Here is a 26,399-nt window from a genome sequence, read left to right on the forward strand (position 1 = left end):
AACAGTACTTACGATGTCAATATGGATCGAGAAATCTTTAACATTTTGATTATATTTTTTGTCATCTCATATTTTTGTCGTAAATGTCATTTTAGTGCGAGAGTCTAATCAGTCCGACATTTTTTTTGTGCGCTGAACACGGGCAACAGTTTTTTTTGGATTGTCTTCAAATTTTGCGTGTTTGTAAAAGTACGTGATATCTCAACATGGACCAAGAATTATATGTCTTCCTTACGTTTTTGTTATTTTATGACATTTTTTGTCATGCATTTTTGGTGCAATTTTTCAGCGCTAGCCTCAAATGTTGTCTCGATTTTTTTTCCGATCATGTTAAAATTTTGAAACAGTACTTGCTATGTGAATACGCACCAAGAAAGCTAGCTCTGTTACATTTTCATGCTATTTTTTGTCATATATTTTTTTATCATTTCAAGTTAAAATTTTGCGTGCTTATAACAGTACTTACGATGTCAATATGGATCGAGAAATGTATACATATCTTTAACATTTTTGTCATCTCATATTTTTGTCGTAAATGTCATTTCAGTGCGATAGTCTAATCAGTCCGACTTTTTTTTGTGCGCTGAACACGGGCAACAGTTTTTTTGGATTGTCTTCAAATTTTGCGTGTTTGTAAAAGTACGTGATATCTCAACATGGACCTGGAATTATATGTCTTCCTTATGTTTTTGTTATTTTATGACATTTTTTGTCATGCATTTTTGGTGCAATTTTTCAGCGCTAGCCTCAAATGTTGTCTCGATTTTTTTTCCGATCATGATAAAATTTTAAAACAGTACTTGCTATGTGAATACGGACCAAGAAAGCTAGCTCCGTTACATTTTCATGCTATTTTTTGTCATATATTTTTTTTTATCATTTGAGTCCGACAATTTTGCATCGGTACTCGATATCTCAACTTACGGCAAAAATGATAACGTTGGGACACTTTTGGGAACCGTCCCGATGGCTGTCAACCGTTTTTGTTTTGTGCTCCTGCTGAAGTGTGATGTTTTTTTTTGGTTTTTTTTTCAAACAGTAAGTCGACGGATAAGAAGGGAAAACGGAGGCGTGCTAATCAGGCGGTGTCAAATCCAACCCGCATCTGCCTTTTGTCATCAGGCAGGCAGCGCAGACACCTATGTGTGAAACACATGACCTCAGTCACACGGCTGCAGGAAGTGATAATCAAGTTTTTAATTAGTCATACTCTCTCAATGTTTTTTTTTTTTTTTTGGTTTGTTTTTTATTCTTTTTATTGGTCGGCGGTGATGTCAGGCGACCTTTAAAGGGGTGGGGGGGTGGGGGGGGGGGTTCCACCCAAGCCACTTGTCCGCGTCTTCTTCCATTGCCTAACAAATTCCAACGAGTCAGTGGTTTTGAAAGGAAGCATTGTTGCGATTCCCCGGACTCTGCCCACTTCTTCTGTGGGAAGCAAGGAAGGGGGAAGCTGGGAAGTGCCAGTAGACCTTTTTTTTTTCCTTCTTTTTTTTTTTTTCCTGACTTGAAAGCTTTCCAGCTTGGAGAGAAAGTCATGCTGCCTTCCATTGCGGCTTGTAAAAATAACGCCTCGAGCCGCACTAAACAATTATACGTGCATGATTTTCTCTGGGTTTTTTTTTTTTACTAATGTTTCTTATATACGTTATTTCTAAGTGTATTATTTATCACTTTGTTCATTACACTAATGAAAAGGGACTTTTAATCATTTAATATAATAATAATAATAATAATTTAATAAAGTTTAATAATTATTTAAATAAATATAAATAATAATACAATTAGAAAAATAATAATAAAATAAAACAATAAAAAATAAAATAATAGTAATATAAATGTAATAAATATTTAATAAATAATTTAATAAAGTTTAATAAGTGTATTATTTATCAGTTTGTTCATTACACTAATGAAAAGGGACTTTTAATAATTTAATATAATAATAATAATAATAATAATGATTTAATGAAGTTTAATAATTATTTAAATAAATATAAATAATAATAAAATAAAATAAAATAATAAAAAATAAAATATAATAATACTAATAAAAAATATAAATAATGATAATAAATAATAATAAATATAAATAAAATGTATTAAATGTAATAAATATTTAATACATAATTTAATAAAGTTTAATACGTGTATTATTTATCAGTTTGTTCAGTACACTAATGAAAAGGGACTTTTAATAATTTAATAATATAATAATAATTTAATAAAGTTTAATAATTATTTAAATACATATAAATAATAAAATAATAATAATAATAAAAATATAAATAATAATAATAAATAATAATGAATAAAATACATATAACTATAAAGTTATAAATTTTAATAAATATTTAATACATAATGTAATAAAGTTTAATAAGTGTATTATTTGTCAGTTTGTTCATTACACTAATGAAAAATTTAATAATTTAATAATAATAATAATAATAATAATAATAATTAAATTTAAAAAATATCCAGCACAGGGAGAACATGGAAACTCCACACAGAGATGGCCGAGGGTGGAATTGAACTCGGGTTTCCCAGCTGTGAGGCCTGCGTGCTAACCACTCGTCCGTAATACATATCTAGAATTTTACCAAATCACATTACATTACAACATATTTAATATTTTATTCTTAAAAAATAAAATCAAATACTTTAATAATACATAAGCGGTAGAAAAGGAATGAAATGTAATCATAAATTTCTAAAATGAAGTAAATCTATCGAGCGTTCTAACGTTCTATCTGATATGATGGTCTGATTTCCCGACGCAGCTGAACGCACCGCCAACGCGGACAAGCTGCTGTAGGGGGGAGGGGGCGTGGCTATGCAAATGAGCATCCGTTGAGCGAATAGATGCTTTTTGGCGGAGCCGCTGGACGCCAGAGAGCACAGAAGACACAAGGTGCACACAAGGTCTTTACCGGTCTAAGAAGCCACCACCAAACCTCCACTCGACGGCATCGAACATGGCTTCCAAATGCCCCAAATGCGACAAGACCGTCTACTTCGGTGAGTGATTGCCGCTTTGTGTGCTTTCCGGTTGTGGACATGAATGACTATTGTCACATGATGGAGATGTCTGCTGTTAGCCAAAACATGCAGCTAACTACTGCTAGTAGTTTCATTTAATGGCTAATATGCTAACTTATGTGCTCAGCTGAAACAAACATGGATATTCTGTTATGTTATTTACATTCTTAGGCGGGAAATTTGATTAGAAATGACAAATTAACACTTTTGTACACTTTAGTGCTGTTCTTTTTAAGAATAGTGCTAACAGGGCTAACTTGGTGTCTGTAAATCAGGGGTCTCAAACTCAATTTACTTGGGGGCCACTGGAGATAGGGTCTGGGCAAGGCTGGGCCGCATCAGGTTTTACAAAAAAAACAAAAAAAAAACACATTTATTAAAAACAGAAAAATATACAAACTTTTTCAGTGCTTTGGTTCCCGATTTTCCACAATAAAAGCTCTGATAAAACATTCCACTGTTCTTAAATATCTTAATTTTTATTTTTCTGCACAAAATAAGATGAAAAATAAATAAACAAATCAAGAATAAAGAAAATCAATCAATCAGTAATAAATAAATATAATAATAATAAAACTTGTAAAAAAAAACTTAAAAAATGATTTTTTTTCAGATTAAAACGAACAAAGCATTATTAGAGCCCTGTAAACATGACAAAACACAACTTAAGTCACATTTATACTTTTATTTACAACATATTGCGCAACTGCAGGGTCTTGAGACACATGCTAACTCGCAAACTAGAGAGCTAGCCACCTAAACGGTAGCCTTCAAGTTATTTCCTTTCAACTTAAATAGCCAAAAACTTACCACTTCCACACGGATAGGGAGGATAACTATTAAGAGTTATTTAACCTTTAACATAAACATGAATCAAACGTAATCATTTTTTCTGGGTACATGATACCATACAGCATCCATATCAAATAACATTAAACTTTCATATCAAGGCGGGGGCCTCAAAGTAGTGTCCTGCGGGCCACATTTGGCCCGCGGGCCGCATGTTTGAGGCCGCTGCTGTAAATGAAACTGAGGCTAAAATGCACATTTGACTGATAACTACTCGGCGCATGATTTCTCCCGCTCTGACACTGATTGCTGCCATTTTTAATTTGTTGTTTTGGTAAACACTGAAGCTTGGCAGCCGTCCTGCAAAAGACTCTGAGTGTTGCCAAGAGTGCAAAAAAAAAAAAAAAAAAAAGCCCACTCACATCTGTGGGCATAAAGCATGTAAACATCATGCATATTTTACATATATATATATAAGCACACACCTGAGCAAATATGACTGCCTCCCAAATCCAAACATATGTTCACAGTGCAGAAAAAAAGAGATTACAGATTATCGAGAGATTCAATCATGCAGATTTGCTGTGTTTAATTTTTTGGTGATTATTTATCCAGCTGCAATGCACTGTAATAATCTGATATTTGTTGTTGTTGTTTTTTTTTTATGCTGCACACTTCATAGCGCACCGCATCCATAACATACATAAGTCGCACAAGGCCAAAAATACATCATTAGGTACAAGAAAAACATACATAAGTCGCACAAGGCCAAAAATACATCATTAGGTAGAAAAAAAACCCATACATAAGTCGCACAAGGCCAAAAATACATCATTAGAAAAATGTAGAAAAAAAACATACATAAGTCGCACTGGAGTATAAGTCGCACAAGGCAAAAAATACATCATTAGGTACAAGAAAAACATACATAAGTCGCACAAGGCCAAAAATACATCATTAGGTAGAAAAAAACCCATACATAAGTTGCACTGGAGTATAAGTCGCACAAGGCCAAAAACACATCATTAGGTAGAAAAAAAAACATACATAAGTCGCACTGGAGTATAAGTCGCACAAGGCCAAAAACACATCATTAGGTAGAAAAAAAAACATACATAAGTCGCACTGGAGTATAAGTCGCACAAGGCCAAAAACACATCATTAGGTAGAAAAAAAAACATACATAAGTCGCACTGGAGTATAAGTCGCACAAGGCCAAAAACACATCATTAGGTAGAAAAAAAAACCATACATAAGTCGCACTGGAGTATAAGTCGCACAAGGCCAAAAACACATCATTAGGTAGAAAAAAACATACATAAGTCGCACTGGAGTATAAGTCGCACAAGGCCAAAAACACATCATTAGGTAGAAAAAAAAACATACATAAGTCGCACTGGAGTATAAGTCGCACAAGGCCAAAAACACATCATTAGGTAGAAAAAAACATACATAAGTCGCACTGGAGTATAAGTCGCACAAGGCAAAAAAAGTATAATTAGGTAGAAAAAAAAACATACATAAGTCGCACTGGAGTATAAGTCGCACAAGGCCAAAAGCACATCATTAGGTAGAAAAAAACATACATAAGTCGCACAAGGCCAAAAATACTTCAATAGGTAGAAAAAAACATACATAAGTCGCACAAGGCCAAAAATACATCATTAGAAAAATGTAGAAAAAAAAACATACATAAGTCGCACAAGGCCAAAAACACATCATTAGGTAGAAAAAAACCCATACATAAGTCGCACAAGGCCAAAAACACATCATTAGGTAGAAAAAAACATACATAAGTCGCACTGGAGTATAAGTCGCACAAGGCAAAAAAAGTATAATTAGGTAGAAAAAAAAACATACATAAGTCGCACTGGAGTATAAGTCGCACAAGGCCAAAAGCACATCATTAGGTAGAAAAAAACATACATAAGTCGCACAAGGCCAAAAATACTTCAATAGGTAGAAAAAAACATACATAAGTCGCACAAGGCCAAAAATACATCATTAGAAAAATGTAGAAAAAAAAACATACATAAGTCGCACAAGGCCAAAAATACATCATTAGAAAAATGTAGAAAAAAAAACATACATAAGTCGCACAAGGCCAAAAATACTTCATTAGGTAGAAAAAAAACATACATAAGTCGCACAAGGCCAAAAACACATCATTCCACTGTTCTCAAATGTCTTACTTTTTATTTTTCTGCACAAAATAAGATGAAAAATAAATAAACAAATCAGCTGCAATGCACTGTAATCATCTGATGTTTGTTGTTGTTGTTGTTTTTTTTTTTATGCTGCACACTTCATAGCGCACCGCATCACATCACGTGCGCTCAGAATCAATTATGTGAGCGGATGGCCGCTTACGTAAGCGGTGTGACAGCGAACGCCACACAGCTGCTGCTCATCCCGTGGCTCCCAAAAAGTATCAAGATGTAGATAAAGCCGTAAAAGACAAAAAATCATGTAACCACATACTGGGGAGTTATTTAAGGTCGGGGTGTGTCCCTCCCGCTGGGTGGGGAGCGTTCTTTCATGTAAAGATGACGAGGATAACGACGTGGTGCACGTGCGCCACCGCAGCACGAAGGGAGGCGTTCACTGCATGAGTGAAGTCGTTGCGTTGGAGGCTGCAGAATAAACACATGACAATGCGCATGGGATGAGTGGGAAGACCAGGGAGTAACGTGGAAAGGTTAGGATGAGTCCACGCTCCAACGGGGCCCCTCCTAGTCCCAAAGGTTGGTAGCAAACCGATGAAAGTGAGTTTTTAGCGATGTTGTCACTGTGTCATGTGTCCCTGGAGCCTGTTTACGAGCACCAATGGCGTGAGGGCGCTCGCTTTTGAATTTATGGCTTTTCATGATGTCACCAGGGCTAATAACCTTCTTCCCCTCTGACCTGCCCCGAGCTGGAAGACGGTTTGAAAACCCTGAACCCCGTTAGAAGTTAATGAGAAGCTTCCTGAAGCTTCCTTATGAGGAAGAGACCATTTGGACTCCGGGCCCTAGCTGGGTGGCTAACTGTTCTCTCTAGCGCTAACATTGCAACTGCTTGTTTTCACGCCAAATAGTTTGTGATGTCATGTTCATGTTGGTATTGAAACCTTTGCTAGGGTTTGTGGCTCCTGTCCCACTTCTTAACGTGGACTTATTACCGGATTTTATGGACTATAAGTCGCTCCGGAGTATAAGTCGCACAAGGCCAAAAACGCATCATTAGGTAGAAAAAAAACATACATAAGTCGCACAAGGCCAAAAATACATCATTAGAAAAATGTAGAAAAAAACCAAAACATAAGTCGCACTGGAGTATAAGTCGCACAAGGCAAAAAATGTATAATTAGGTAGAAAAAAAACATACATAAGTCGCACAAGGCCAAAAATACATCATTAGGTAGAAAAAAAACATACATAAGTCGCACAAGGCCAAAAATACTTCAATAGGTAGAAAAATAAACATAAGTCGCACAAGGGCAAAAATACATAATTAGGTAGAAAAAAAACATACATAAGTCACACTGGAGTATAAGTCGCACAAGGCCAAAAACACATCATTAGTTGGAAAAAAATATACATAAGTTGCACAAAGCCAAAAATACATCATTAGGTAGAAAAAAAACATACATAAGTCGCACTGGAGTATAAGTCACACAAGGCCAAAAATACATCATTAGGTAGAAAAAAACATACATAAGTCGCACTGGAGTATAAGTCGCACAAGGGCAAAAATACATCATTAGGTAGAAAAAAAAACATACATACATAAGTCGCACTGGAGTATAAGTCGCACAAGGACAAAAATGCATAAGTAGCTAGAAAAAAAACATACATAAGTCGCACTGGAGTATAAGTCGCACAAGGACAAAAATGCATAAGTAGCTAGAAAAAAACATACGTAAGTCGCACTGGAGTATAAGTCGCACAAGGCCAAAAATACATCATTAGGTAGAAAAAAAACATACATAAGTCGCACTGGAGTATAAGTCGCACAAGGCCAAAAATGCATCATTAGGTAGAAAAAAACATACATAAGTCCCACAAGGCCAAAAATGCATAATTAGGGGGCCTCAAACTAGTGTCCTGCGGGCCACATTTGGCCCGCGCGCCGCGTGTTTGAGACCCCTGTCTTAAACTTTATTTAGGATGTGAATGGACCCCAGGCCGCAGCCGCGACCCCCCCCCCCCCCCCAAAAAAAAAACCATTGGTCCATCCCTACTGAAAAGCCTTTTAAGCTGTCTAAGTTCCAGCATGGAGGCTAACACATGATAGAGGAAGCCTCCTGAGATGCATTTAAAACGGGTGAAAAACAGTCCGATTTGGGACCTTTTAATTCCTCTGGTGGTTGGTGGCGAGCATCTCGTAGCAACGACCAGCCCACATCCAGCTGTCGCTGCCGCCGTTTATTGGCTGGCCCTTGACCGCCGCCCCGCCAGAAGAACGTCACCCATTCCACGGCGGCGGTGCGCCACAGTCTGACATGTTTGTACAACTTTCCATTGGTTACTTTTTTCAACGTGCAGCCGAGGCTTTTTGCTTTGGTGACCACTAAACGCTGCTATTTGAACTTTTTACAACCGCGGGTTCGGGTTCGGAGCGTTGCCGATTTATCTCTCAGGAGCCCAAATAAAACCAGATTATTTCCTTGCATTAGGACGTTGTTTCAGGTTGCCATAAAAAGGTTTCTCATAATGAGGCCGGCACGCCTCCGATTCCCGAAACTAAGTCATAACCTAAGCGTCTGTGTCGGTTCAACCACTTTTTATATGATCGTCATTGCTTTCAATTTACGCCACTTGAAATAAGATGTGGGTTTTACGACCGGTACTAAGTCCGCGTTATGGACAGTCAGTCACCGTAGATCAGGGGTCTCAAACATGCGGCCCGCGGGCCAAATGTGGCACGCAGGACACTAGTTTGAGGCCCCGCCTTGATATGAAACTTTAATGTTATTTGATATGGATGCTGTATGGTATCATGTACCCGGAAAAAATTAATACATTTGATTCATGTTCATGTTAAAGGTTAAATAACTCTTAATAGTTATCCTCCCTGGAAGTGTGGAAGTGGTAAGTTTTTGGCAATTTAAGTTGAAAGGAAATAACTTGAAGGCTACCGTTTAGGTGGCTAGCTCTTTAGTTTGCGAGTTAGCATGTGTCTCGAGACCCTGCGGTTGCGCAATATGTTGTAAATAAAAGTATAAATGTGACTTAAATTGTGTTTTGTCATGTTTACAGGGCTCTAATAATGTTTTGTTCATTTTAATCTGAAAAAAATCTTTTTTTAAGTTTTTTTTTTTACAAGTTTTATTATTATTATTATTATATTTATTTATTACTGATTGATTGATTTTCTTTATTTTTTATTTATTTTTATTATTTATTTTTATTTCATTTCTTTTCATTGGGTATCTTTGCAAAGTGCTGCTGGGTCCGGTGACCACTCAGATATGCTATTAATAGCTATGTGTGTTTAAAGTAGAAATAAACATCAGCAGCAATACAGTATTACATAACTCCACTCATGTTGAAATTTAATTTCTTTTCTGATTCGGAAATCAGAATTCATAATATTTGTTGCATACGGCCGACTGAAAGTAACGACAAAAGTGTGTCTGGGAAGCTAAAAGACAGCCGTGGGTGCGTTTGATTTACTCCCCCTGTGAACCTGAGGGACGCCCATCAACGTGCTGACACCTCCGGGTTTAAAAATAGACCCGCCGTCGACGCCCGCCGTGCACTTGGCTGAATGAAAAAGAGAGCGTGATGAACGGAAAAGCGTGGCATCATAAAAGCTGTCACTTTAACAGCTTGCTGTCGTTACTGTGTGTGTGTGTGGGGGGGATGGTGTGGGTGGGAGTGGGAGTGGGAGTGGGAGCGGGGGGAGGTGGATGAGCGTCTGGCCCAGATGATGTTTGTTTCTGACCCCAGTGAAGCCTGCTCCCATCCTCATTATCCATCATGTTAGGCTCGGTCTGTGCGGTTGCCATGACAACGTATTCAATTTGACATCTATCTCTTCAATTAGGTCGTTGCACATACATTAAAGCCTGTGATGATGATGATGATGATGATGATGACGACGATGAGCTAGCATGCAATCGAGCGGGGGTCAAACGTCGTCGTGGCGCTCATTATTTATGATACCTGCGTGACTCTAAGCCGCTTACGTGAATTTGCAGGACGGCGCTCGTCGGTTGGAGGTCAAGCGGTCTTAGCGTCGTGATGACATTTCACGCACAAACGCACCATTTTTGGTGACGCTTCAGGTTCCAAATGCATCGCGGTTACAACACAGCAACCCAAGAAGCAGAGCATGTTTAGCATGTTTAGCATATTTAATCCTTCCCCTTCTCCATGTTGACATTCATAAACACCAGGCTAGAGCTACAACAATTAATGCATGGTTGATTGATTACTTAACTATTTTATATATTTTTTTATATAATTTTTTAACATAATTTTATTATTATTTTATTGTATTATTTATTTATTCATTATTACTATTATATTTTTTTATATTTTATATTAATCGATCAATGTTTTTTCATTGAAAATATCAAATAAAATAAAATAATAATAAAATGAAAATAAATAATAATAAAATACATAATAATAAAATGAAAATAAATAATAATAAAATACATAATAATAAAATATATAATAAAATATGTAAATATTCTCTGATTTCAGCCTCTCAAATGTGAATATTTCCATGTGTCAATATCTTGTTTTGCCTAAAAAAACAAAGATAATAGGTCTGGTTTTCGGGGACGACAAAGACAATTAGAAACAAATATTAACATTTGTTTAACATAATATTTTAATATCTATTTTATTTCTAATTTGATCTTTTAGTTTTGGATTAAATTCTATTTGTACCTTCATTGTATTTTATTTTTATTAGCCTGTGCAGCACTTTGAAAACTGTTTATAAAATGTGCTAAATAAATAAAGTGGATTGGATTGGATAATATAAATAAAAAAAATAAAAATATAATGAAAATATTAATAAATATTAATTACATTAAATATTAATAAATACATATAATATAATAGTCTTCAATGCTTCTGCTATACCCTCCACTTTTTCAGTGCTTTGGTTCCTTGCAGAAGCTCTGATAAAACATTAATTTATAAGAAATAATTATAAATTCATTTTTATTTATTATTAAATTATTAAATAAATGTTTAATGTTAATTTTTCCACACAAAATAAGATTGAAAAATAAATCAGCAAATCAAAAAACAAATGAAACAAGTGAAACAAATGAACAAATTAATTTTTATTTATTATTAAATAAATGTTTCATGTTATTTTTAATTTTTCAACACAAAATAAGATGGAAAAATAAATAAGCAAATCAAAAAACAAATGAACTAATTAATTTTTATTTATTATTAAATTATTAAATAAATGTTTAATGTTTTTAATTTTTATTTTTCAACACAAAATAAGATGGAAAAATAAATAAGCAAATCAAAAAACAAATGAACAAATTAATTTGTATTTATTATTAAATTATTAAATAAATGTTTAATGTTTTTAATTTTTATTTTTCAACACAAAATAAGATGGAAAAATAAATAAGCAAATCAAAAAACAAATGAACAAATTAATTTGTATTTATTATTAAATTATTAAATAAATGTTTAATGTTTTTAATTTTTATTTTTCAACACAAAATAAGATGGAAAAATAAATAAGCAAATCAAAAAACAAATGAACAAATTAATTTTTATTTATTATTAAATTATAAAATAAATGTTTAATGTTAATTTTTATTTTTCAACACAAAATAAGATGGAAAAATAAATAAGCAAATCAAAAAACAAATGAACAAATTAATTTTTATTTATTATTAAATTATTAAATAAATGTTTAATGTTATTTTTAATTTTTCAACACAAAATAAGATGGAAAAATAAATAAGCAAATCAAAAAACAAATGAACAAATTAATTTGTATTTATTATTAAATTATTAAATAAATGTTTAATATTTTTATTTTTCAACACAAAATAAGATGGAAAAATAAATAAGCAAATGAAAAACCAAATGAAAGAAATGAAAGTTGTGTTTATGAGGACCGTAATCCTCGTCATGAGAACATAAGATGACATGTAGGAATGTTGGTATTCTCCTACGGGACCTTCTCCTCTTGGGACTTGTCCTGTACGAGTTCAACTGTGACTACAGAACATTAAATGAAGCCATAAGCAGCCTATTTCTCCAAATTAATGCTTAATTAGCCATGTTGGAAGCAAAAAAAAGGTTGAACCGAGACTTAACCCGGGTCATCATATCATTCCACTTTGGTATTGTCCATAAAAGTCACAATGCATAAAAAAGCTGTTCTGATTAAAAAAGCGGCTACATCCTGGGGTGGTCAGACGTACGCTTCTCTTTTTACTCAATAAATCGACCCGGCGCTGCGGGCAGGCGGACGTAATGGCTTTGACAGACGCAGAACGTCCACACAGGACTACTTTTCCACAAAAAAAAACAAAAACGCATTTATTAAAAACAAAAAAATTTAAAAAACTTTGCTTTGGTTACGATTTTCTACAATAAAAGCTCTGATAATATCTTCATTTTTATTTTTCTGCACAAAATAAGATGAAAAATAAATAAATCAAGAATAAAGAAAATCAATCAGTATTAAATAAATATAATAATAATAATAAAAACTTAAGAAAGCACATATAGTTGGTGGGTAGACAAATGATTTTTTTCCGATTAAAATGAACAAAGCATTATTAGAGCCCTGTAGACATGACAAAACACGACTATAGTCACATTTATACTCTTTTTATTTACAACATATTGCGCAACTGCCGGGTCTCGAGACACATGCTAACTCGCAAACTAGAGCGCTAGCGACCTAAACGGTAGCCTTCGAGTTATTTCCTTTCAACTTAAATAGCCAAAAACTTACCACTTCCACACGGATAGGGAGGATAACTATTAACAGTTATTTAACCTTTAACATGAACATGAATCAAACGTAATCATTTTTTCTGGGTACATGATACCATACAGCATCCATATCAAATAACATTAAACTTTCATATCAAGGCGGGGGCCTCAAACTAGTGTCCTGCGGGCCACATTTGGCCTGCGGGCTGCGTGTTTAAATAGACTAGTTAAGAATAATCATCACGGCACTATTTATTACATAAGCAATGTTATTGTTGTTGGAGATCATGCCTGACTGTGTTCTGCCCACCCTGCGGTACCGTAGACCCATCTGCTCGCCGCTCCAAAGACAACGCGCGTTCAAATCCCGCCTTGCCAAAAGCAGCAGCTGAGTCCCTGCATGGGGGTAAAGCGGGTCCAGAACACGGACATTATGGCTGTCCTAATCAATGCCAGGAAGAAGGAAAAACAAAACAACATCCTCCAACTCCCTGGAAGACAAATCCTTCCCCGGAAGGACCTACGGATTAAGACAATGGACTTTCAATAAGACAATCGAAGGACCAAGGTCGATTGAAAATAACACGACTTCCTTTGTCGACAGAAATATGCAGAATGATTCCTGGAGGTACCTTTAGCTTAGCAAGAGCTCTACGTAGCGTTCTTTCAATCCATTTTGACGATTAGGTCTGTTTCAGGAAAATATCAGTTCCTGACTAAAAAAAAAAAAAAAGACAAAAAAAAGCAGCTTCTCGTACTTTGGTATGTGACCAAAAAAATTAAAATTACAAAATTTAAAAAAAATTATATTAGGAAAGCAGGAAGTGAACAAATGTAAGAGTTAGTGATTGTAAAAGTACCAGATGGAGGGGTAGGATTTAATAAGCTTTGCTTCTTCCTACTCCTTTTGGACATGAAGTGCTATATATATATCACTATATTGACGGTTACTATGGTACCCATTATGTCATTGTACGGTCATATCACCGAGTACTTTGGTACGTGACAAAAAATAGGTAAAATTAAATAAAATTAAAAAAATAAAAAAATAAAATTCTGAAAAAGTTTAAAAAATATATATATTAGGAAAGCAGGAAGTGAACAAATGTAACAGTTACTGATTGTAAAAGTTAAAAAAATTAAGTTTAAAAACAATTATATTAGGAAAGCAGGAAGTGAACAAATGTAACAGTTACTGATTGTAAAAGTTAAAAAAAATGTAAGTAAAAAAATTATATTAGGAAAGCAGGAAGTGAACAAATTTAACAGTTACTGATTGTAAAAGTTAAAAAAATTAAGTTTAAAAAAATTATATTAGGAAAGCAGGAAGTGAACAAATGTAACAGTTACTGATTGTACGTTTTTTTAAAAAAAATTTAGTTTAAAAAAAATATATTAGGAAAGCAGGAAGTGAACAAATGTAACAGTTACTGATTGTAAAAGTTTAAAAAAATTTAAGTTTAAAAAAAATTATATTAGGAAAGCAGGAAGTGAACAAATGTAACAATTACTGATTGTAAAAGTTTTTTAAAAAAATAAGTTTAAAAAAATATATATTAGGAAAGCAGGAAGTGAACAAATGGAACAATTACTGATTGTAAAAGTTTAACAAAAAAATTTAAGTTTAAAAAAAATGATATTAGGAAAGCAGGAAGTGAACAAATGTAACAGTTACTGATTGTAAAAGTTTTAAAAAATTAACTTGGAAAAAAATTATATCAGGAAAGCAGGAAGTGAACAAATTTAACAGTTACTGATTGTAAAAGTTTAACAAAAAAAATGTACGTTTAAAAAAAAAATTTATTAGGAAAGCAGGAAGTGAACAAATTATTATGGGATGCACTCAATTGTAATCTGATGCATGTTCAACTGAAATCAACCATTACCATTACTTTAGTCAGGGTCCCCGTGTGCGTGCCGGCCCAGGCCCGGTGCCGCGGTGTGTGCGCTTCTATTTTAAACTAGGCTTCTCCCTGAAGCTGACGCAACCTCGCGGCAAAACCCAGCTCTGGAGGTCGTCCGTCGCCTCAGTCAAGGCGAGGTTCCCTCCCCACTTTCCCTCCCTCTGTGGGGAAAAGAGGCCAACCCCGTGGATCCGGGAGTCTGACGTAAATGGGCCGTAGTTAACTCGCATCCTGTCTGTTTTGGTGAAAAAAGCCGCGGGGGGAAAAACCAGCCCTGCCTTGGTGACTCGCTTCTTTAGCATCGTGTCGGGCGGTACACACACGAGAGATTCAGTCGCACTTGCTAATAACGGAGAACGCCAATAGAAGTCATGTGACGTTTCCTTTGGTCAAGGTTCAAAGTTGCCATCTGTAGTCAAACATCAAATGTGTTTTATTGGGTTTAATGCTTAGAAGATGATTAAATCAGCTATAAAATACACTGAAAACAATAAGTTACCATCAAATTTGCTTCTCATGTCTTGGTTATCTTTTAGGCTTCCTCAAAATGTTGCTTTGATGCATCAGATTCCAATTGAGTGCATCCCATAATCAGTTCCCAGTTCCACATGTCCAAAAGGAGTAGGAAGAAGCAAAGCTTATTAAATCCTACCCCTCCATCTGGTACTTTTACAATCAGTAACTCTTACATTTGTTCACTTCCTGCTTTCCATAATGCAGTTTAAGGTTTTTTAGTTTTTTGTTATTGTTTTTTTTTTTAAATAATGTACCGAAGTAGGAGGTGATATGACCATAGAATGACATAATGGTTACCATAGTAACCATCAATATAGTGATATATATAGCACATCGTGACTGGTTCAAGACTTTTCATCCTTGTATTTAGCAAATTTATTAATTTATTTTATTAATTTTTATTAATTTTTTTTAGTTTTAAAAAATATATATGTATATTTTTTGTCCCGTACCAAAGTACTCTGTGATATGAGCATCCAATGCCATAATGTGTACCATAGTATCAATATAGTGATATATATATAGCACATCATGACTGGTTCAAGACTCTTCATCCTTGGATTTAGCATATTTATTTAATAATTTATTTTTAAATTAATTTTTATTAATATTTTTTTAGTTTTTAAAAATATATGTTGTTTTTTTTTTTTGTCCCGTACCGAAGTAGGAGGTGATATGACCATAGAATGACATTATGGTTAGCATAGTAACCATCAATATAGTGATATATATAGCACATCGTGACTGGTTCAAGACTCTTCATCCTTGGATTTAGCAAATTTATTTTATTTATTAATTTATTTTATTAATTTTTTATTAATATTTTTTTAGTTTTTTACAAAAAAAAAAAAATATTTTTTTGTCCCGTACCAAAGTACTCGGTGATATGAGCATCCAATGCCATAATGTGTACCATAGTAACCAACAATATAGTAATAAATATAGCACATCATGACTGGTTCAAGACTCTTCATCCTTGGATTTAGCTAATTTATTTAATTAATTAATTTTTTTATTTATTTATTTTTTATTTTTTTTTTTTAGTTTAAAAAAAAATATATATATATATATATATATATATATTTTTTTTTTTTTTTTTTTTTTTTTTTTTTTGTCCCGTACCGAAGTACTCGGTGATATGAGCATCCAATGCCATAATGGGTACCATAGTAAGTGATTTCCTTACTCAATCCATTCCATAGTTTGATTCCACATCCTGAAATGCTATGGCTAGCATAACGTAGTCCTAGCATAGACGTGTTTCAAATGTACTTCTTCCCTGAGATCATATTTCTCCTCTCTTGTAGAGAAGTATTGGATGACATTTTTAGCTAATTGCTTATTTTTAGCCTTATGCATTATTTTAGCTGTTTGAAGAGGAACTATATCAGCAAGTTGAAGTATTTGTCATTTTACAAATAAGGAGTTAGTATGTTCTGTATGGATTGAAGTTCCACACGTTGGGGAAGTTAGCATTTGAGGTTTCCGTCTACTGGACATACCATGACTACGTTGGGACTAGGAAGAATTCTGACCTTGATCCGATCCACACGGCGAACAAAAACATTGGGTCAATATAAGAGTCAATGTGATGTAAGTCAACAATTGACTTAAACAGAAACCTTTGCTTTAGCACGTATACGGTTAGCATGTCATCTGCCAGTTTGTGTGTTTTGTTTTTTCTTTTTTTAAAAAGGAACCCGAACCAGGTGGGAAACAGACCCAGTACTGATTCAGACCACTTTATACACGTGAAAGCACCCCCCCCCCCCCCCCCCCAGTCAGATAGCATTGTAGCTCTTTGTGAGTCTTCTGTTACACGAGACGTGACGCCAATGCGACGCCAAACCATCGTCGACCCATCGTCCCCTAATGGCACCTCCGTTAGGGGACGGCGTTTGTTCCTCCCCAAAAAGCCAGAGAAGAGGGAGCGTCGCTGAGTGGCTCGTGGCCGTTGGCGGGGTTATGCAACGGTACCGCGCGGGAGGCGGCGACTCAAGAAACAACCCTTACATAACGGGCGACGAGCATTCACGCAGCCGAGTTGGAAAAGCGGGTACTCCCAAACGTCGACGGCGGGGATAAAAAGGGATATTGTGCGGCGGCTTGGCGAGAGAGCGGCCTTTTGAAAACGAATGATGGTGGGGAAAAGGTGTGGGAAAGAGCACGATCCGGCGAAGAGAGGACTGAGGTATTCCGGCCTGGAACGTGGGGACAGAAAAAGCCTTGTGTGAAGGGAAATGTCGTTTCTAATCATAATGCATGAGGCGCTTTGGGGGGCGCTTTGGGAGGCGCTTTGGGAGGCGCTGCTTTAAATAAAGGCCAGTCATCGCAACCCATTTTGTTCAAGCCTCCGGGGACCAGGGGAGGAGGAATTCTGGGGCCCGAGGCAACACTGAACCACCATAAAATAAAGACCATAAAATAAAAATAGCGTGCGCCATTAACACAATAATGCATTGTATTCAGATACGTTGATGTCAATCATCGCACATTTGATTGACAATGTCGGTTTGCCAATCTCAAAATCCTAATCCCAGAGAAATCATGAGGTTCCTCCAGTACAGGTAAAGGTAATATCGGACTGACCATCAATCATCTGCTTTGACATGAAGTCCAGGTCTAGACGATAACCATGTACCGATGGCCCTGGTTTTTTTTTTTTTAAAGCGGTTCTTGTTGGGCGTCGGTAAAACACGGACTGCGTAATTCCGGTGGTCATTTGCAAACCGATCCTTGCAAATCTTGAAATGGACCAATCAGAATCGTTTATTTCAGGGGTCTCAAACTCAATTTACCTGGGGGCCACTGGAGCTAGGGTCTGGGCAAGGCTGGGCCGCATCAGGTTTCCCCCCTCCCAAAAAAAAAACAAACGCATTTATTAAAAACAGAAAAATATACAAACTTTTTCAGTGCCTTGGTTCCGATTTTCACAATAAAAGCTCTGATAAAACATTCCACTGTTCTTAAATATCTTAATTTTTATTTTTCTACACAAAATAAGATGAAAAATAAATAAACAAATCAAGAATAAAGAAAATCAATCAATCAGTAATAAATAAATATAATAATAATAATAATAAAACTTGTAAAAAAAAAACTTAAAAAATGATTTTTTTCATATTAAAATGACCAAAGCATTATTAGAGCCCTGTAGACATGACAAAACACGACTATAGTCACATTTATACTCTTTTTATTTACAACATATTGCGCAACTGCAGTGTCTCAAGACACATGCTAACTCGCAAACTAGAGAGCTAGCCACCTAAACGGTAGCCTTCAAGTTATTTCCTTTCAACTTAAATAGCCAAAAACTTACCACTTCCACACGGATAGGGAGGATAACTATTAATTTAATTAGACAAACAACCATTCACACTCACATTCATACCTATGGACAATTTGGAGAGACAATTTGTTAAAAAAATACAAATAAAATTGTCAAAAAAAGACAAACACTAATTGATTATTTTTATTATTATTTTTTTTATTTTTTTTTGGTTTGTTTGTTTTTTTAAGTTTGTGGCCCATTCTAAATATATTTTAATAAGAAAACAACAAAAATATTAGTTAAAAAATGCACAGTTCCGGGAGAATCGGAATCTCATGACTGTTTCCAATCCGTGCTTGATGCCCAACCGTGCCTGTTAGCATATGTGTTGTTTTACAGGATATTCATTCATTTTCTACCGCTTTTTCTCACAAGGGTCGCGTAACACAAATCATATCACTGTAATATCAAAATCGTTAATAATTTCAATGGGGGATATTAAAATAATTCAATGAGTGTAAAACACAAATTAGTGTTAAAAAAAATACAAATAAAATTGTCAAATAAAAAACAAAGACTATTTGATTATTTTTTTTAAAGTTTGCGGCACATTCTAAATATATTTTAATAAGAAAAAAAAATATTAATTAAAAAATGCACATTTCCGGGAGAATCGGAATCTCATGACTGTTTCCAATCCGTGCTTGATGCCCAACCGTTCCTGTTAGCATATGTGTTGTTTTACAGGATATTCATTCATTTTCTACCGCTTTTTCTCACAAGGGTCGCGTAACACAAATCATATCACTGTAATATCTAAATCGTTAATAATTTCAATGGGGGATATTAAAATAATTCAATAAGTCTAAAATTAGTGTTAAAAAATACAAATAAAATTGTCAAATAAAAGACAAAGACTATTTGATTATTTTTTTAAAAGTTTGCGGCACATTCTAAATATATTTTAATAAGAAAAAAAAATATTAATTAAAAAATGCACAGTTCCGGGAGAATCGGAATCTCATGACTGTTTCCAATCCGTGCTTGATGCCCAACCGTTCCTGTTAGCATATGTGTTGTTTTACAAAATATTCATTTTCTACCGCTTTTTCTCACAAGGGTCGCGTAACACAAATCATATCACTGTAATATCTAAATCGTTAATAATTTCAATTGGGGGATATTAAAATAATTCAATGAATTAAAACACAAATTAGTGTTAAAAAATACAAATAAAATTGTCAAATAAAAAACAAAGACTATTTGATTATTTTTTTTTAAGTTTGCGGCACATTCTAAATATATTTTAATAAGAGAAAAAAAATATTAATTAAAAAATGCACAGTTCCGGGAGAATCGGAATCTCATAACTGTTTCCAATCCGTGCTTGATGCCCAACCGTGCCGGTTAGCATATCATCATGTGTTGTTTAACAAAATATCCAAGTGGCAAAGTTGAATCCTCGCTTTACGATAAGTACCAATCCATACTGTACTTCTTATAGCATAACGAAATACTAGCTTCTAATAGCAGCTAATGCTAACATTCCAGGCTGCTGTCTGGACTTTGCCGCCGTCCCTTTTAAGGGTCGATGACAAGAATTTGACAGGATATTCTTAGGTCGGTGCTGTTAGCATGTTGCTGGTGTGATGTTTGAATGGGGGGGGGGGTGTATACGGAAGTTAGCATCCGGTTATTTGTGTCCCACCGTGATAAGAAGTGTTTTTCCTCTGTGGAACCCATTGTGTGCCGGTAGACGTATTATTGGGGAGGGGGTATTAATAGGGCCCTTGGCGTGTGTAAAGTGGGGGAGGGGAGCAGCACAAAGGATGTGGGTTAGACACCCCCGCCCCTGCTTTTCCAGCTGGACTTGGGACTGTCATCGGTGTCTGGGTGTCCCACGATGACATCACTACAGCATCCTGTCTTAGTACACAGGCATTCCCAGTACTGCAGTACTCGGGCTTAGAATGACGACTGGATTGTGAGTGTGTCGTGCCCCCCCCCCCCCCCCCATTGTCGACTAATGCAACAAACCTTTGTGTGTCCTCTCCCCGCACAGCTGAGAAAGTGTCGTCGCTGGGCAAGGACTGGCACAAGCTGTGTCTCAAATGTGACCGCTGCAACAAGCTCCTCAACGCCGGCGGACACGCTGAGGTCAGTATGATGCCATCTTTATCTCAAACGTCTTTCATCCAGACCACACAAATGGAGTAAGCCATTGTAATGGTAATGCTAATGGTAATGCTAATGGTAATGGTTTAATTTCATTAGAACATGCATCAGATTCCAATTGAGTGCATCCCATAATCAGTTCCCAGTTCCACATGTCCAAAAGGAGTAGGAAGAAGCAAAGCTTATTAAATCCTACCCCTCCATCTGGTACTTTTACAATCATTAACTGTTACATTTGTTCACTTCCTGCTTTCCATAATACAGTTTGTTTTTTTCTTTGTTTTTTTCTTTGTTTTTTTGTGTTTTTTATTTATCAATAATATGATTAATATTATAATAAAAAATATAAAAATATGATTCATTTTTGCAAATATTATTTTTTATTGCAAAATATTAATTTCATGATTTCGGAACCTTGTTTGTTCACTTCCTGCTTTCCATAATACAGTTTGGGGATTTTTTTGTTTTTTTGTGTTTTTTTTATTTATTAATAATATGATTAATATTATAATCAAAACATATAAAAATATAAAAAAGCTTATTAAATCCTACCCCTCCATCTGGTACTTTTACAATCAGTAACTCTTACATTTGTTCACTTCCTGCTTTCCATAATACAGTTTGGTTTTTTTTTTGGTTGTTTGTTTTTTTGTGTTTTCTTATTTATTAATAATATGATTAATATTATAATAAAAAATATAAAAATATGATTCATTTTTGCAAATATTATTTTTTATTGTAAAATATTTATTTCATGACTAAAAAAATATTTACAGGCCTAAGTAATAACCTATTGAGTGTTATTGACCTGTCACAATATTTTCGGAACCTTATTTGTTCACTTCCTGCTTTCCTAATATAATTTTTTTTTACTTAAATTTTTTTTTTTATATTTTACAATCAGTAACTGTTACATTTGTTCACTTCCTGCTTTCCTAATATAATTTTTTTTTACTTAATTTTTTTTTTTATTTTACAATCAGTAACTGTTACATTTGTTCACTTCCTGCTTTCCTAATATAATTTTTTTTAAACTTAAAATTTTTTAATCTTTTACAATCAGTAACTGTTACATTTGTTCACTTCCTGCTTTCCTAATATATTTTTTTTTAAACTAAATTTTTTTTTAATCTTTTACAATCAGTAACTGTTACATTTGTTCACTTCCTGCTTTCCTAATATAATTTTTTTAAAACTAAATTTTCTTTTAATCTTTTACAATCAGTAACTGTTACATTTGTTCACTTCCTGCTTTCCTAATATAATTTTTTTTAAACTTAACATTTTTACTACAGGACATGGACGCTTTTTTTTTATGGCTGTTTTTACACGATTTCTCTCCCCAGTGTCCCACATGTCATCAATCCATCCTGTGCGTGTGTGTGCGTGTGTGTGCGTGTGCGTGTGTGTGTGTGTGTGTGTGTTGGTCTTCCGTCTCCTGATCTGGCACTGAACGCAATTCCCTGCGACGGATGTTAAAAAGGAAACCTCTGTTTAAGCTCCGCGTGATTACAGCGCATCCTCTCTCTAGTATTATGGGCTACATCTGAACGCTGGCTTTGGTGGAGGAATCTGCATTGTCATGGCAACTAGTGTCCTGCGGGCCACGTGTTTGAGACCCGTGATGTAACGGGAAGAAGAGTGGATGGAGATTTCTTTTCCATAGAGTAAATTAATCAGAAAGAGGTGCAGATTGTGGAAGATCTAGAAAGCTTTCTGTCGGAGTCCACGAGTCCATGCAAAGTAGTAAAAGTGAATACAACGCGTCCCCTTTAAAGCCATCGGGACAAAACTAGTTTTAGTTGAAAACAGTGTTTAGGGGTCAGGACGATAAGCCCCCTTCTCCCCCCCCAACCCCCCCAACCCTAAAAGATCCCAGGACACTTTCCTCCTCATGTATGGTCATCGTGCTGTGGACCAGTGGTCATCCGCCACATTCCCAGCATGCAAGAGGCCATCATCCGTGGTTGAAGGTCAAACATCCAGTCGTCGCCTCCTTCTGTTGCTCGGATACCGCCACTCCGCCACTCCGCCACTCCGTTACGCCGTGTGTTGTCGACACGTCCTGATGACATCATCAGGCATCCGTGTGGCCCCTTTTTTGGAAATGGTCACCATGAAGGTCACGGCAATGTCATAAGCCATGGGAATAAGCCAATTCCCATGCACCAATCGGAGGACAGTATTGTGTGTGGCTCCGCCCTGCCTTACCGCTGTGATTGGTTCACCAGTGAGCAGATGTTTTTATGTTTAAATATGGAGATGAATATTATATATCATATATCATTTATATATATTATACATATGAAGTATATAACAGTGAAGTAAACCTGTATACTGTATTTGGTAACGCTAACCTGACTTGAACTCAAATAAGGTAAAAAAAAATTATAATAATATAAAAATATAAACAGACAAATATTAGCAAAAATTGAGAAATCTGATATTTATAAATATATATAAAAATATTTCGAGGTTGAACGTTGTAATCTAACAAGAAAATGTATTTTATTTAAATAAATGTTATGAGAATGTTGCAATATTGTGAGGGAAAATAATTTATAAAATAAAATATGATATAAAATATTTTACCGAGCATAAAGTTGAAATATTTTTTAAAAATTATATATTTTTAAAACCTTTAATGAGAAACCCCAACAAAGAAACAAAGTTATCATGGGTTGTGGAAAAAGCTTTAATATTATAAGAATAAAGTCAAAATAATCTAAAGTCATCTTGGACATAAAGTTTTTTTTTTTTTAATTAAATTAATTAATTAATTAAAAATGTTAAGAAAAACAGCAATTTAAGTCAAAATAAAGCTCTTTATTTTAATTAATTTTACAATATACAAAATACAAAAAAAATAGTATAAATGGAATAAACTGATGTAATTCTATGAGAATAAAGTCCAAATATTAAAAGAGAAAAACAGTCATATATCCTAACAAGAAGAAAAGTCAATATTTAATATTTCTATACACAAAACAAAGTCAACGTTTGTTACCATGACGACGCTTTGTCTGTGATGACTTCCGCATTGACCCCCGCCTGCACGCTTTTGTCTCCCTCAGCATGACGGAAGGCCCTACTGCCACAAGCCGTGCTACGCCGCCCTCTTTGGGCCAAAAGGTGCAGTGCATGTCCTGTCCTCCCATTGTTTCTCCATCGGGATCCTTGAATAGAAGTCCATCCGTATATTCCCTGCAGGTGTGAACATCGGGGGTGCCGGCTCTTACGTGTACGACACTCCGGCCAACAACAACAACCCGACCACCGGTGTGGACTCGTCGGCCTCCAGAGCGGAGGAGAAGAAGACGTTCACGGCCAAGCCGCCTTCCAAAGGTAAGGCTGAGTTGGTGTTTTTGGCACCACCTGCTGGTCACATTTGTTCACTTCCTTAAACTCGATTATGGAAAGCATTTTTTTTGGTTTTTGTTTTGTTTTTTTAGAATAATAATATGATTAATATTCTAATAAAAAATATAAAAATATGATTCTATTTTGCAAATATTATTTTTATTGTGAAATATTTATTTCATGATTAAAAAAAATATTTATAGGCCTAAGTAATAACCTATTGAGTGTTATTGACCTGTCACAATATTTTGGGAACCTTATAGAGTTTATGGTTGGAACGTAGCTCTTTGGTCATCATGCTAGTCTTGAATGCAGTTATGAAAATTATGACAATTAATTCTGTTTTGTGTGTACAGCACAGATTAAAAGTTGTCCCCCTGCTTTCATTTCAATCCTGAATCTTTATCATAATAAATAATAAATATTATAATATAATAATCATTATTATTATTATATTATATACTATAATATTCTTATTATATATTATAGTATATAATTATAAAAAATAATAATATAATAATAATAATATATATTATATATAAGAATAATATTATAATAAATTAATATAGCATAAATATATATAATATAATAATAATAGTATAATAATAATAGTATGATAATAATAATAGTATAATAATATAAATGTTATATAATATTAAAAATAATAGAATAATATATATATTATATAATAATATTTATAATAATATAAATATAATAATAATATAATAATTTAATAAGAATTATTATTATTATCATTATTGTGCCCTGAGTTGGTATATAATACAATATAATAATAATAATATATAATATTATAATGTTTAATAATATTAATGATATAATAAAATAAAAATATAATATTATAATATAATAATATAACACAAATATATATAATATAATATAATATAATAATATAAATATAATAATTTAATGATAATAATAATTATTATTATGATGATGATGATTATTAGTTGGTAAAGTTCTCCAGTATACGGTGAAGAGGTAGATGCCATTTTCCAACAGCAGGGGGAGCCAAACCTCACCATCATTCCATCCTACAATTTCCACTTGGCAGTCAAAGTCTCTTTATTTGAAGTACAAATATAAAACGTGTGTGTGTGTGTGTGTGTGTGTGTGTGTGTGTGCGTGTGTGCAGCTGGCGGCGTCACCACGTTTTCCGGCGAGGCCAACCTGTGTCCCAGATGTAACAAGAAGGTATATTTCGGTAAGTCCACAAGGCGTGTACTTTATATTCTACCAGTTGCAGACATTTTAAAGGTGTGTGTGTGTGTGTGTTTGTGTGTGTGTGTGTTTTGTGTGTTGCCTGGCAGCCGAGAAAGTGACGTCGCTGGGCAAAGACTGGCATCGCCCGTGCTTGCGCTGCGAGAGGTGCAGCAAGACTTTGTCCGCTGGCAGCCACGCAGAGGTAAAGCTGAACTTATGGAATAATAATAATAATAATAATAATAATAAATAAGAATAAAGAATGAAGGTGTTGGGTGCGCCGTCACTTTAAAAAGTGTTGTTCTCTTTTTCCCGGCAGCACGACGGCCAGCCGTACTGCCACAAGCCGTGCTACGCCGTGCTCTTCGGGCCCAAAGGTAACCGCTAGGGGGCGCCGCCCCCCCCCCCCCTCCCCAATGTTTTCTTCTCGGCAGACGCTCGCCACTTTATTGACGCTCCCCCCTGTGGTTGTAAAGCTCCGCCCACTTACCCCAACCGTCCCTCTGCTTCTTCTTCCTTGTCGTTTTTTTTCCAGGCGTCAACACGGGCGGGGTGGGCAGCTACATCTACGAGCCTGCGCAGTGATGCCCCTCCCCCCCCAACCCCCCGCAACCCCTTCCTCCTCCCGCACCCCTCCGTCCTCATCCTCGGCGGCCATCTTGATCCACGTCTTGTCCTCCTCGCTTGACCTCTTTAGTTGTCGTCCAAGTTGTCAGCGTTTGCGACAAATATGCTAACCGAGCGCTAGGTTTCCTCACGTGCTCCCCCCGGTGGCCGACATGTGTAAGTGCAAACCACTCAAAACACGTGCAAAGACTCGTTTTTTTTTTTTTTTTTTTTTTTAAGTCGGTTTTAGTCCCATTTGACCGTTGAAATAACTGCAAGGTTATTTATTATTCCTGTCATTTCATAAGCTGTCTAAGGATTAGTACTTGGAATAATCCTGCTGTTGTTCCGACAAAGTGTTCTGTTAGCTTAGCCGCTAGAGACACACTGCACTACACTAACGACCGTTACTGTATTTTCTTTATTATTATTATTATTATTATCATCATCTTTGGACATGTTGGCTGTTGTACCACGGGAACACTTTTATTATTATTATTATTGTTGTTATTGATAATATTCATAGGAATATGTTTCTGTTCTCAACAGGTTGTGATCTCTTGTGTATATACAATAAATCAACACTACAAAAGA

At 35.0% G+C, this 26,399-nt stretch overlaps 1 protein-coding gene across 1 annotated transcript; it reads left to right on the forward strand.

Annotated features, from left to right (window-relative positions):
- Positions 1-2,851: 2,851 nt before the first annotated feature.
- Positions 2,852-26,399, forward strand: crip2 (cysteine-rich protein 2). Its single transcript, XM_058056525.1, has 8 exons — positions 2,852-3,018; positions 20,506-20,600; positions 23,693-23,750; positions 23,829-23,963; positions 25,132-25,200; positions 25,307-25,401; positions 25,519-25,576; positions 25,735-26,399. Exons 1-8 carry the CDS (start codon positions 2,976-2,978, stop codon positions 25,782-25,784), a joined length of 603 nt encoding a protein of 200 aa, XP_057912508.1. The 5' UTR covers positions 2,852-2,975; the 3' UTR covers positions 25,785-26,399.

This window comes from Doryrhamphus excisus, chromosome 19 (assembly GCF_030265055.1).
Source record: "Doryrhamphus excisus isolate RoL2022-K1 chromosome 19, RoL_Dexc_1.0, whole genome shotgun sequence".
In the NCBI taxonomy this organism is placed as follows: Eukaryota; Metazoa; Chordata; class Actinopteri; order Syngnathiformes; family Syngnathidae; genus Doryrhamphus; species Doryrhamphus excisus.